The sequence below is a fragment of the Pseudorca crassidens genome, chromosome 2 (assembly GCF_039906515.1).
Source record: "Pseudorca crassidens isolate mPseCra1 chromosome 2, mPseCra1.hap1, whole genome shotgun sequence".
Lineage (NCBI taxonomy): Eukaryota > Metazoa > Chordata > Mammalia > Artiodactyla > Delphinidae > Pseudorca > Pseudorca crassidens.
In genome coordinates, this window is record NC_090297.1 from 115,261,928 (window position 1) to 115,272,525 (window position 10,598).

Here is a 10,598-nt window from a genome sequence, read left to right on the forward strand (position 1 = left end):
TCTGATGGGAAGGCCGTGGGGTTGGAACTACATTCATGCCTGGGTCAGGGCTGGGAGCTCAGGACAACCTGACCCCAAAATTGATTATTGTGGTCCAGGGCCACCCGTCCAGAAGGAATGCTGCTAGGTTCTCACCAGCAAGCAGCTCACAAGTGCCTGGGATGATCAACAAGGCTTCCTGCCTCCAGCTACCACCACCAGCTCCTTCCCGGACTGGTCTGGCCACCAGAGGTCACCTTGCATCAAGCCTGCCTGAGGGCCTCCCACCCAGACACCTGCCAGGACTCAGGGCTGTGTGGACGGCGGCCCCACCTTCCTGCAGTGGCTGAGAACTGTTCTGGCTGTGGGAAGGGCCCAGCCAGGAGCACCTGGGTAGGTGACGGCCCTCCCTCCCTGTGAAGCCTGCCCACGTATGCTGTCATCATGGCTTCTAGCCCGAGGGCAGCTGGAAGGGCCTGTCCCATCTCAACCCCACCCCTAAACCAAGTGAGAAAAAGAATGGGAAGGAAATCGATGATGGGGAGATGTTTGTAACCTTTTATTTCAAAGCCCTCTTCCCTGGAGCCAGTCACCGCCCTTCCCCCACATTCCTCCCTTCCCAACAGTGGACTCAGTGGCCCCAGACACAGCCAGAGTCCATCCAAAAAAAGACAGAGATTCTTTATTTAAACCAGCAAACTCAGATTCTTCAAGCCCCAGCCCATGGTGGGCAGCCTTCCCTCCCCAGTCCCCTCACCCCCACCCGTTAGCCACAGAGAGGGGAATGGAAAATGAGAAGCCTGAAGGCCTCTGCCAGGGCAGGCTGCCTCAGAAGTGTGGTGAGCGTAGTCCAGCTGGGGCTGGGGGGGCAGCCGCCACAGACCCCTCCCTATAAATTAAGTCCCTGCAGCCACAGCTGTGGGCGAGGCGTACTTGTGGGGAGAAGGCCATTAGGCAGCATCCCTGACTCCCAGCCAAGGAATGGATTAGGGCACAGGGCTCAGGCGAAGAGAGGCCAGAGAGAAAGAGAAGAGGTATGGTGGGGAGAGGGGGTGATGCCCCCGTAATTTTGGTCCCGTGGAAAAGAGGCCAGTTGGTCCAGTTTTGGTGGATTTAGAGAAGGGAATGTATTAGTAAGCACAGTGGGGAGGCCATCGTCAGGCACTCCCAGAGGAGACAGGCCAGGCCCCCACCCTGGCAGAGGGGAGCGTGAGAGCTCCAGGGGCTCTCAGGGAATGTCACTGCTAAAATATATATATACATATATATATATATATATATACACACATATATATATATATATATATTAACCATTCACGGCAGGCAGGGGCAGGGCTGTGGGTGGGATCAGAGGATCTGGCGTGGCATCCCGTAGCCGGTCATGCCTGCCTGAGATGCCCCGCGGTTGGTCCCCATCTGTAACCCAATCACATTCTTGCCCTCCTGCAGCTGGTTGTCGGAGAAGTTCCGAGGGTTCTCCTTGGATTTCCTGGGTGGAAAGGGAGCGTTGGTTAGGAGGAGGGTGGAGGCTGCCCCAGTAAATGTCCTCCATGGACACAGCACAGGCTTTCTTTGGCTTAAGTACTGGTGCCAGCTCTGCCCTGGAGAGCCTTGAGCTCTCTGAAGCCACCCGGTCATCTCTCAAAAGGGACTGTCCCTTGCCACCCCGGGAGACTCATGAGGATTAAGTGAGACGAGGAATGTGAAAGTGCTTTGTAAAGGGCATTTCCTAGGGGCAGGAGTGGGAAGGATCACCGCGCCGGCCCGGGGCCTGGGCTGCCCCAGCAGTACTCACTTGGGAAACCAGTTGGGATCTCCAGAGAAGAGCCCATTGTTCTGGGCTACCGCCAGCCCACCCAGGTTCATCAGTGTCCGCTGCACACAGGCCATGTTCTTTCCTGGGAAGGGGGAGGCGGTGTGTTGGCCTCAGTGGGTCTGGGGTCCTGCATGCCAGGCTTCCACCTCTATCACTAAGTCAGCAGGCTCAGCTTCCTAATTCTTTTACTCTTGGTCTCCCGACCCCTTCTCCAACCCAACCCCCAATATGGCCAACTCCTCCATAAACACACACACACACACACACACACACACCACTCTTTGTCCTCAGGTATCAGGAACCTGCCCCTTCTCCCTGGTGGACATGGCCCAGCCCAGCCTCTGGTCCTCTGGATGACGGTGCCCTGGCCCTGACCCACCTTCCCAGAGGTCCACAGTCTGGAAGATGTCAGTGGTGTTGATGCCGTAGCGCTCGGCTGCTTGCAGGAACTGGGAGATCTGCTCCATCTGCTTGAAGGCCATGGTGGAGGCCTGGATCTTCCTCACTGGGGCCTGCCCCTCGGGGTACAGCCCGTTAATGAGCTCACATAGCACCTGGGTGAGGACAGTAGGTGTGCAGAAGTGAGGCCCTGCCTACCACAGATCAGAATGTACCATGCTCGGCGCTAGAGACAGTGAACCGCAGAGGGGCCTCTCCTACCTGAAGACAGCTCTGACTCTACCTGGAGTGAGCAGGAGGCTCCTTCCTGCCCAGCCCCCTGCCTCTGAGCCCAGAGTGTAAACCGTGCTATTCCAGGATTACCAACTACAGCACACCTCCCCCAGCTCTTCCCTTAGAGTTCCTCTTCCTTCTGTCACACACGGCTTCCACTGCAGGGAGGCACGTTCACCCTCCCACTTCCCTCGGCGGGAGGGAGGAAAGCAGGGGGCCTCTGCACGATGAAGATATCCCGGCTCAAGAAGAGCTGGGAGGGGGCTGCCCTCCATTCTTCAGCTGAGACAATCCCCGGTCCCTCAGACCCAGCCCTGCTCTCCTGGCACTTCTGGTCAGCGGCGCCAAGCTCTCACCGTGCCATCCTTGAGCCAGTTCTGGAAGTTCTCGCGCCCAGGCTGGGGCCGGCCCACATCCTTGCGGCACTGGGTGGTGATCCACTGGATGAGGATCTGCTCCAGGTCTGCATCATATTGTTTCTCAATCTTCTGCTGCACCTCCCGGCTCAGGCCGTAGGAAGGTCCCCTGTTGGCCATTCCAAAGGGCGGTGGTGTCTGGGGGAACTGGGGAGAGGACACATACAGGCCTGTGGTCAGCACTCTGCAGCCTGTGGGGTGGGGGATTCCGACACACACCATATCCCCAGGGTGGGCCCTGGAGGTGAGAACAGCCACCAAATGAGGGAAGTCTCACCTTAACCCCTGGACATAGGCTAGACTCTCAGTGCTCAGAACTCTAGGAGGTGTTAAGGCACCTCTGGGTTCTTCCACCCCTGTGACAGGTAGCCTGTCTACTCTACTGAGGCTTCCCATTAGATTTCATTTGAATGGTTCCACTGCTACAATGAAGTATAAAACCCACTGGAATAGAAAATAGGGTAAATGAGGCCAGGATTGGGGGTTCCGCCCCTCATTTGGGGTGGTCAGCTTTAGCAAAGGCAAACTGGTCATTCTAACCCCAACCCTGCCTTTTCCAGTTCTGGGCAAGAGAATGATTTGGAAAGAATGTGGAGTGGCTGGAGAAACCTATGTCAGGAGCTAGGGGACTGGACAGATCTACCCTTAATTAGCCACTGGGTTTTAATTGAACACCCACTATTTGTGCTGGGGATTGTGGAAGACACAGAAGTCCTTGGTCCTAAAGTTGCCCACAGTGCCATCAGAGAGACAAAGTGAGCACCTATGAAAGGGCAAGAGTTGTACATGATGAATATTAAACTACACAGTCAGACCACATGTTATAGGAATTGAGAGAGGAGTATTGGCAGAAGCAGCCTGGAGGGCTTCCTGGAAGAGGTAGGTCTGAGTAGGCCCTTAACAGATTTCACCAGGCAAAGGGGCTTCCCATGAGAAAAGAGGTAATATCTAATTCTACTTTCCTTTCTAGAAGCAGTGGTAGGCAGAATAATGGCCCCCCAAAGGTGTCTATGTTCTAATTCCCAGAACCTGGGAATGTTACCTGATATGGCAAAAGGGATTTTGCAGATGTGATTGAATTATGGATCTTGAGATAGGGAGAGTACCCTGGGTCTCCAGGGGGGCCCAATGCACTCACGACAAGGGTCCTTATGAGTGAAAGAGGAAGGCAGATGAGTCAGAGTGGGAGAAGTGAGAAGGAAGCCAAGGTTGGAGTGATGCAGGGTCATGAACCAAGCAATGCAGATGGCCTCCAGAAGCTGGGAAAGGTAAGGAATGGAATCTCCCCTAAGTCCCCTGGAAGGAATGCAAGCCCTGCCAACACCTTGATTTTAGCCAGTGAAACCTAGCTCTGCAAGATATTACATGTGTGTGGCTTTAAGTCACTCAGTTTGTGATAATATGTCACAGCAGGAATAGGGCACTAATCCAGGAGCCTTGGGTGGCATTTTTAGGGAAACCCGGGAAGAGAGGGAGGGATGGGGAAATACACAGCGGGGTTTCTTTAACTTAGTTGGAGGACCTCAGTTAGGAAGAACTGGGTGGTTTCCTGACCACTGGCCTGGGTTGACAGCACCTCGCAGTGGGCAGTCTGTCCCCACCTGCCACCTCCCTGCCTAGGTCCCACACCCAGAGCCCTGTCCTAGGAATGCTACCCATGCCGAGGGGGAGCCAGGACCCCATTTCCTGCCCCCATCCCCTCCCCATGGGCTCTTCTTTCTGCTCTGAGATAGAGCTGGCTGACTGTACATAAAAGGGGATCCCCCAGGCCAGGCACCTCTGTGCAAGGGGAGGGAGGAGAAACACTGCCTCTCCCTACCTCTGGCCCCAGGCCAGGTCAGACTTAAGGGACGGAGTCACTCTGGCTCCCTGGGTCCCCCGCACAGCAGTTTGAGCCACCCCAACCCCCCCCCCCTGGGCCTCGGGGCAGGCCACAGGGACAGCAGCTGCCTCAAACGTCCTCCCACCTCTCAGCCCCAGCAGAGGTGGGGCTCGGGCCAGTCCCCTCCCCCCACTGCAACATGGCTGCTCCTTCCGACTGCAGCCTATCGGGCTGCACATTTCCGGCAGCGATCCTCCCCATGATCAGTTATTTTTAAACCTCATTAAGACGACCCAGCCCCACTTCGCCCAGCCCGGAAGCCAGGCCAGATAAAGGTCAGTCTGGGCCTTGACCCACACCACGAGCCAGCACACACTCAGCAGGGGCAGGGCAGGCCGGCCGAGTGGAGAAAGGGAGACAAGATTCCCTCCCCTCAGCCCAGCCCCAGCTGCCCAGCCGAGAGCCACTCGGTCCCCGTAAGCCTGTGACCCCTGACGCACAGGGCCGCGGCTGGGAGCCTGAGAAGCAAGGAGAGGGGGCCAGAGGCTGCTGCCACCAGTAAGCCCCCTTTTCCCAGCCCAGTGTTCAGACCTCACTTCTGGGAGCAGCTCCACTGTCGTCACCTGGGCCTCAGGGCTGTCTCCATGGAGCCAAGTGGCCTGAGGCCCAGGGATCACTATGGCCCAGGGAAAGAAAGGACAGGAGAATGATTAACCCAGACACCAGGTTTAGGAGGGGAGCGCAGGACCGAAGAGTGACCCCTCCAGTGTCACGGTATGGACGGGCAGGACAGACTCGGCCTCCCAGACCCACCTCTGGGTCTCCCTCCTAAACTCTGGTGCCTGGGCACATCTGGCAAGGTCACAGACTCCAGCTGCAGTGTCTCGGCTCCACTCTGGAGCCATTGCCCTAGATCCCGAGGTGCCAGAGCTGTAAAGCAGAGCTCTGGGAGGAGGCAGGCCAGACGGGCCCAGCCTGCCCACGGCTTCTCTCCCCACCCCCACGAGCAGGCACACGCTGAGGGGCTGCGGCCGCTGGAGCTGGAGTGGCCCACGCTAGTGACACTCAGGGGACCTACCCTGGCTCTCCCTTAAAGGAGGGAAGGTAGCCAGTTGCCTACTGCAGTGGGGAAAGGCTGTGTGGGAGATGCCCAGAGCTGGGGGTCGGAAGGGAAAACAACAGCTGCACAGCTTGGGGGGTGGATTGGCAGTGAGTAACCTAAACTCCAGAGCTGCCTACAGCGGTGGGAACAGCCCTCACTCCCACCCACAAGGTTACAACAGTTGGGAAAGGGGGAGGGGCCACAAAAGGCACTCCAGCCCTCAGCCCCACCCAGACCCTGGGCTGGAAGCTGACCTCACCCCACCGCCGACGCCAAAGAAAAAGCGGACATGGGGTGGGAGTAGGATTCCAGGGCTCCTGGCTGGGGTGTTGAACTGGAAAGACAAAGGGACTCTCCATTCATTGTGCAAAGAGGACACAGGGGAACCTCCCAATCCAGAATTGGCATTAAGACTATTTTGAAAAGACGAAACAGGGATACTTGCCCCCAAAGTGAAGAGCCACAGGGAGCGGGGGTGATGGGAGACCTACGATTGAAGGGCCACCTTGGGGCAGCCGCCTTGGTATCAAGAGTCAGCGAGCAGAAGAGAAAGCTGAAGCTATACAAACAGGAAGCCACAAGGCTTGCGCAGGAGGAGGGGTATGGTGGGGGCCGTTGCCATGGCTTCTGTGTACCAAACACAGGAATGGGGCAGGGTGGGGGCACCAGGCAGAAACATCCACTCGGCGCAGGAGTGGCGGGGAGGCTCCGAGTGGGGGCGGGGCGGGGGCGGGGCGAGGGCGGGGAGCAGAAGTGGGATCCTTGGGAAAGGGGCCGTTTCACAGGTACAGACAGGTGCAAGGGATTCCTCAAGGAAGCAGCTGTGGAGGGTACGGAGGGCGTGTGGAGAAGGGAAATTACAAGTTTTGGGGTAGAGAAGTAGATTTAAGGAAATAGTTCAGGAGTAGAAGAAATATCCTGGGAACAGAAGGTACATTCTTAGCTAGAGAGCCCCATAACTGAAAATCCTGGGTGGGAGAAGGGATGGGGGTGGGGGAGAAGGGATGTGGGGTGGGGGAGAATGGATGGGGGTGGGGGAGAGGGGATGGGGGTGGGGAGAAGGGATTAGAGGCCAATCCCCGGAGAGCAAAAGAGGGACCCGGGCTGTGGAGTGGGGGGGCGTGGGGGGGTGGGGGGAGAACTGCACTTGGACAAAGACTTATTTGTTGATTCTAGAAGGGGAGGGCCCTGCCGGCCCCACCCTACCTTGGCCTCCTCGGCAGTCTTCCCTGTAGACTAGGAAGGAGAAACTGGGAGTGGGGTTAAAGACGGGGAGCTGTCCCTCTGTCGGGTGCTCTGGGGTCAGAAAACTAGGAGAGCCACAGGCCTCCTCCTACACCGGATCCCCACACCAGTCCATCCTCACTTCTACCCCACTTCTTTCTGCTCACAGATACCAAGGTGCCCCAGAACTTCACAGATAGCGGCTCCAGGAGCCTCCAGGAGGCCTGCAGAGGGAGGGGGGTGGGGGAGGGAGGTGGCAGTCCATTTCCGGTCCTGCCGCCCCCCCCCCTCGCCACACCCTGGGCCGTTACTGGGATGAATCACCCACCGCCCGCCGCTGGGGTGACGCAGTGGTCTGGGCAGCCCGCCCGACCGCCCGCCCGCAGCCACCACCGACTTTCCCAGCAGCAGGGGGCAAGGGGTGGGGGCATCGGCTCCCGTAGGGGCTGGAGGCCTGGAAAGCATCCATCCTCCCTCAACACCACCTCCTACAGACAGGGCATGATGGGGCGCAGTCAAGGCTGCAGCCTCCCAGATGTTTCAGGTCGGGGGGACTCTCCTGGAGGCGATTGGAGCTTCAACTCCCCGCCCGAACCCGGGAAGGCGAGGCCATGCGGGACCCGCGCACGGAGCCCCCTCGCCCCAACCCGCGACGCCGAATCCCCAGAAAAACGAGCTGCAGGAGAATGAACAGAAAGGTCGGCTTCGGGGACGCAGAGGGCAGGCAGCACCCACACGTGCTCCTGGAACTAGGAAGTGAAGTGTCGCTTCGGCAGTCCCGGCGGCGCCGAGCTGGCCAGGGTGGGCGCCGGGACCCTGTACGCTCCATCACTGGGGGCCAGCCAGCTAATCCCTGACGCCCCCCTTTCCCCACCCCAGCGAAGACCCAGGGCTGGAGCCGGCGGGCGGGACGCAGTCCCCGAGTCCCTGATCCGGACGGACGGCCCCGTCTATGCACTAGCAACAGCGGCTGACCTCATTGCTCAACAATGCGGGGTCAGAGCCTGGGGACAGACCTGACAGCCCGGGGAGGGGCAAAGCAGTCAACGGACCCTTGCCTGCCAGCCCTTGATCACCAAGCTCACTGGAGCAAGTCGCAAGCTCTGGCTTCTAGCTTTCTAGAGACCCCTCCCTCCAGCTCACCGTTCACGCGGACCGAAGAGTTGCGCACTCCAGGCGGGGTCTGCAGCGCGAGTGAAGCGCCGGGGCCGGGCCCGGCCGGAGGTTTTCAGCCTGCTCCCGCCTCGGACGGGGCGGACCAGGGGCGGGGCAAGGGCCGAGAGGGTTTAAAGGCGCCGCAGTCCAGAAGCTGAGGGCAGTGCTTAAAAGACAGGGGCGGTGGAGAAGAACCTGAGTTAAAGGACCTGGAGGCAGTAGCCTCCACTCTTGAGAACCTATACCCCTACCCCAGAGCCCTTAAACTTGTGCCCCAGTGGGAAACTTTCTGCCTAGGTTAGCTCAAGACTGTGGGCGTTTTTATATGGGAAGAAACCTCTTGGTTTAAAAAGGGTGGTTAAGTAAATGGAGGTACAGGAAGACGCTCACTGCCCCCACTCCACACACACACACACACAACCGTCTAGGGTGAGGCAGGACTGGGGCTAGCAGGCCAGGACAGCTCCTGGTCTTGGTGGTCTTGCTCCCCACCTTCTTCAAGCCCCAGACTAGCAGTGAGGTGATTCCGTGCCCAGGGCCCAAGAGGCATGATCAGCGTTGAGACCCAGGGTTCAGACTTGACTTCTTTTTTTTTTAAACAATTTTATTTTTTTATTTTATAATTTATTTATTTATTTGGGGGCTGTGTTAAGTCTTTGTTGTGGTGTGTGGGCTTCTCATTGTGGTGGCTTCTCTTGTTGTGGAGCACAGGCTCTAGGTGTGTGGGCTTCAGTAGTTGTGGCACATGAGCTCAGTAGTTGTCGTTCGCGGGCTCTAGAGCGCAGGCTCAGTAGTTGTGGTGCACGGGCTTAGTTGCTCCATGGCATGTGGGATCTTCCCAGACCAGGGCTCGAACCCGTATCCCCTGTATTGGCAGGCGGATTCTTAACCACTGCGCCACCAGGGAAGTCCCCAGACTTGACTTCTTTCCCCTTCATTTCCTCCTCTATGACCTGGCACCTCTTCTTAATCCTGGAGGGATCAAAAGAACCCTCAGTGGAGGAAGAGGCTGGCAGTTCTTCTGTCTCTGAGGGTGGAGGAGAGCCTCGTTTGGGGGTTGAAGGAGGGCTCCCTCCTCCCTGTTTTCAGGCTTCAGTTGAGCAGTCCCTCTGGGGTGGAGTCCCTGCTTACATCCATCAGTGGAGTTCTTCACAGATGATAGAAGACCCAGTTGAGCCTGGTTTTCAAGCGCATCACCAACCAGTGCCGGACTTCCCTGGTGGTGCAGTGGTTAAGAATCCGCCTGCCAATGCAGGGGACACGGGTTTGGTCACTGGTCCGGGAAGATCTCACATGCTGCAGAGCAACTAAGCCCGTGCGCCACAACTACTGAGCCTGCACTCTAGAGCCCGCGAGCCACAACTACTGAGCCCGCGTGCCACAACTACTGAAGCCCGTGCGCCTAGATCCCGTGCTCCACAACAAGAGAAGCCACTGCAATGAGAAGCCTGCGCACCACAACAAAGAGTAGCCCCCGCTCCACGCAACTAGAGAAAGTCCACGCGCAGCAACGAAGACCCAACGCAGCCAAAAATAAAATAAATTTTAAAAATAATAATTAAAAAAAAAAACCAGTGCCTTCCCACTTTTCCATTCTCTCTTGCCTGATCCTCCCTACCCCTATATTCCAGTGATTCCCTGGTAGGCCAAGGAATCCTCCGTGCCTTTACACAGGCTGTTCCTCTGCCTGGGATGCGTTTCCTCCCTTGACTGACTTCTCACCTGCTCTATCCACCACCAACTTTGTGACTTTTGGGCAACTTACTAAAGCACTGTGCACCTCAGTTCCCTAGTCTATAAAATAGAGCTAATAGTACTACGTACCTCAGAGTGGTAGAGAATTAAATGATACATGTAAAGAGCTTACAGCAGTGCCTGGCACATAGTGAGTGCTCAGCTGTGGCTGTCATCATTGTTCTCACTTCCTGTGATGATGCCTGCAATCGTCCCAATTTATCCCAGCGCAAGCTGTAAGCATTCACTGTTTGCTGACTCCTTCCTTCATGCTGCCTTAATAACCAACACATAGTTTATCACAGAACTTATCACATAGTACTGTAACTATTTCTTTTTTTTTTTCTTTCTTTTTTTTTTTTTTGCGGTACGCGGGCCTCTCACTGTTTTGGCCTCTCCCGTTGCAGAGCACAGGCTCCGGACGCGCAGGCTCAGCGGCCATGGCTCACGGGCCCAGCCGCTCCATGGCATCTTCCCGGACCGGGGCACGAACCCATGTCCCCTGCATCGGCAGGCGGACTCTCAAACACTGCGCCACCAGGGAAGCCCTGTAACTATTTCTTTACTTGCCTGCTTCACCGACCAGAAAGAACTCCCCAAGAGCAGACATGTCTTGTGAAATTTGTAGTTCCTCTGCATCTAGCTCAATGGCTGGTCTCAGTAGGCATTCAATAGCTG

The 10,598-nt window shown here is 57.1% G+C and overlaps 1 protein-coding gene across 1 annotated transcript; it reads right to left on the reverse strand.

Annotated features, from left to right (window-relative positions):
* Nucleotides 1–514: 514 nt before the first annotated feature.
* On the reverse strand, nucleotides 515–8,311 carry TAGLN2 (transgelin 2). The gene is made up of 5 exons (XM_067728309.1): nucleotides 8,175–8,311; nucleotides 2,824–3,030; nucleotides 2,175–2,349; nucleotides 1,775–1,877; nucleotides 515–1,468 (listed from the first exon to the last, which is right to left on the reverse strand). Exons 2-5 carry the CDS (start codon nucleotides 3,001–3,003, stop codon nucleotides 1,327–1,329), a joined length of 600 nt encoding a protein of 199 aa, XP_067584410.1. The 5' UTR covers nucleotides 3,004–3,030; nucleotides 8,175–8,311; the 3' UTR covers nucleotides 515–1,326.
* Nucleotides 8,312–10,598: the final 2,287 nt, after the last annotated feature.

Coding starts and splice junctions, on each gene's coding strand:
- TAGLN2 (XM_067728309.1), bottom strand. CDS start 3,003: ATGGCCAACAGGGGACCTTCCTACGGCCTGAGCCGGGAGGTGCAGCAG. Junction 2,350..2,823: donor ACTGGCTCAAGGATGGCACG/GTGAGAGCTTGG, acceptor GTCCTCACCCAG/GTGCTATGTGAGCTCATTAA. Junction 1,878..2,174: donor GACTGTGGACCTCTGGGAAG/GTGGGTCAGGGC, acceptor CCCCCTTCCCAG/GAAAGAACATGGCCTGTGTG.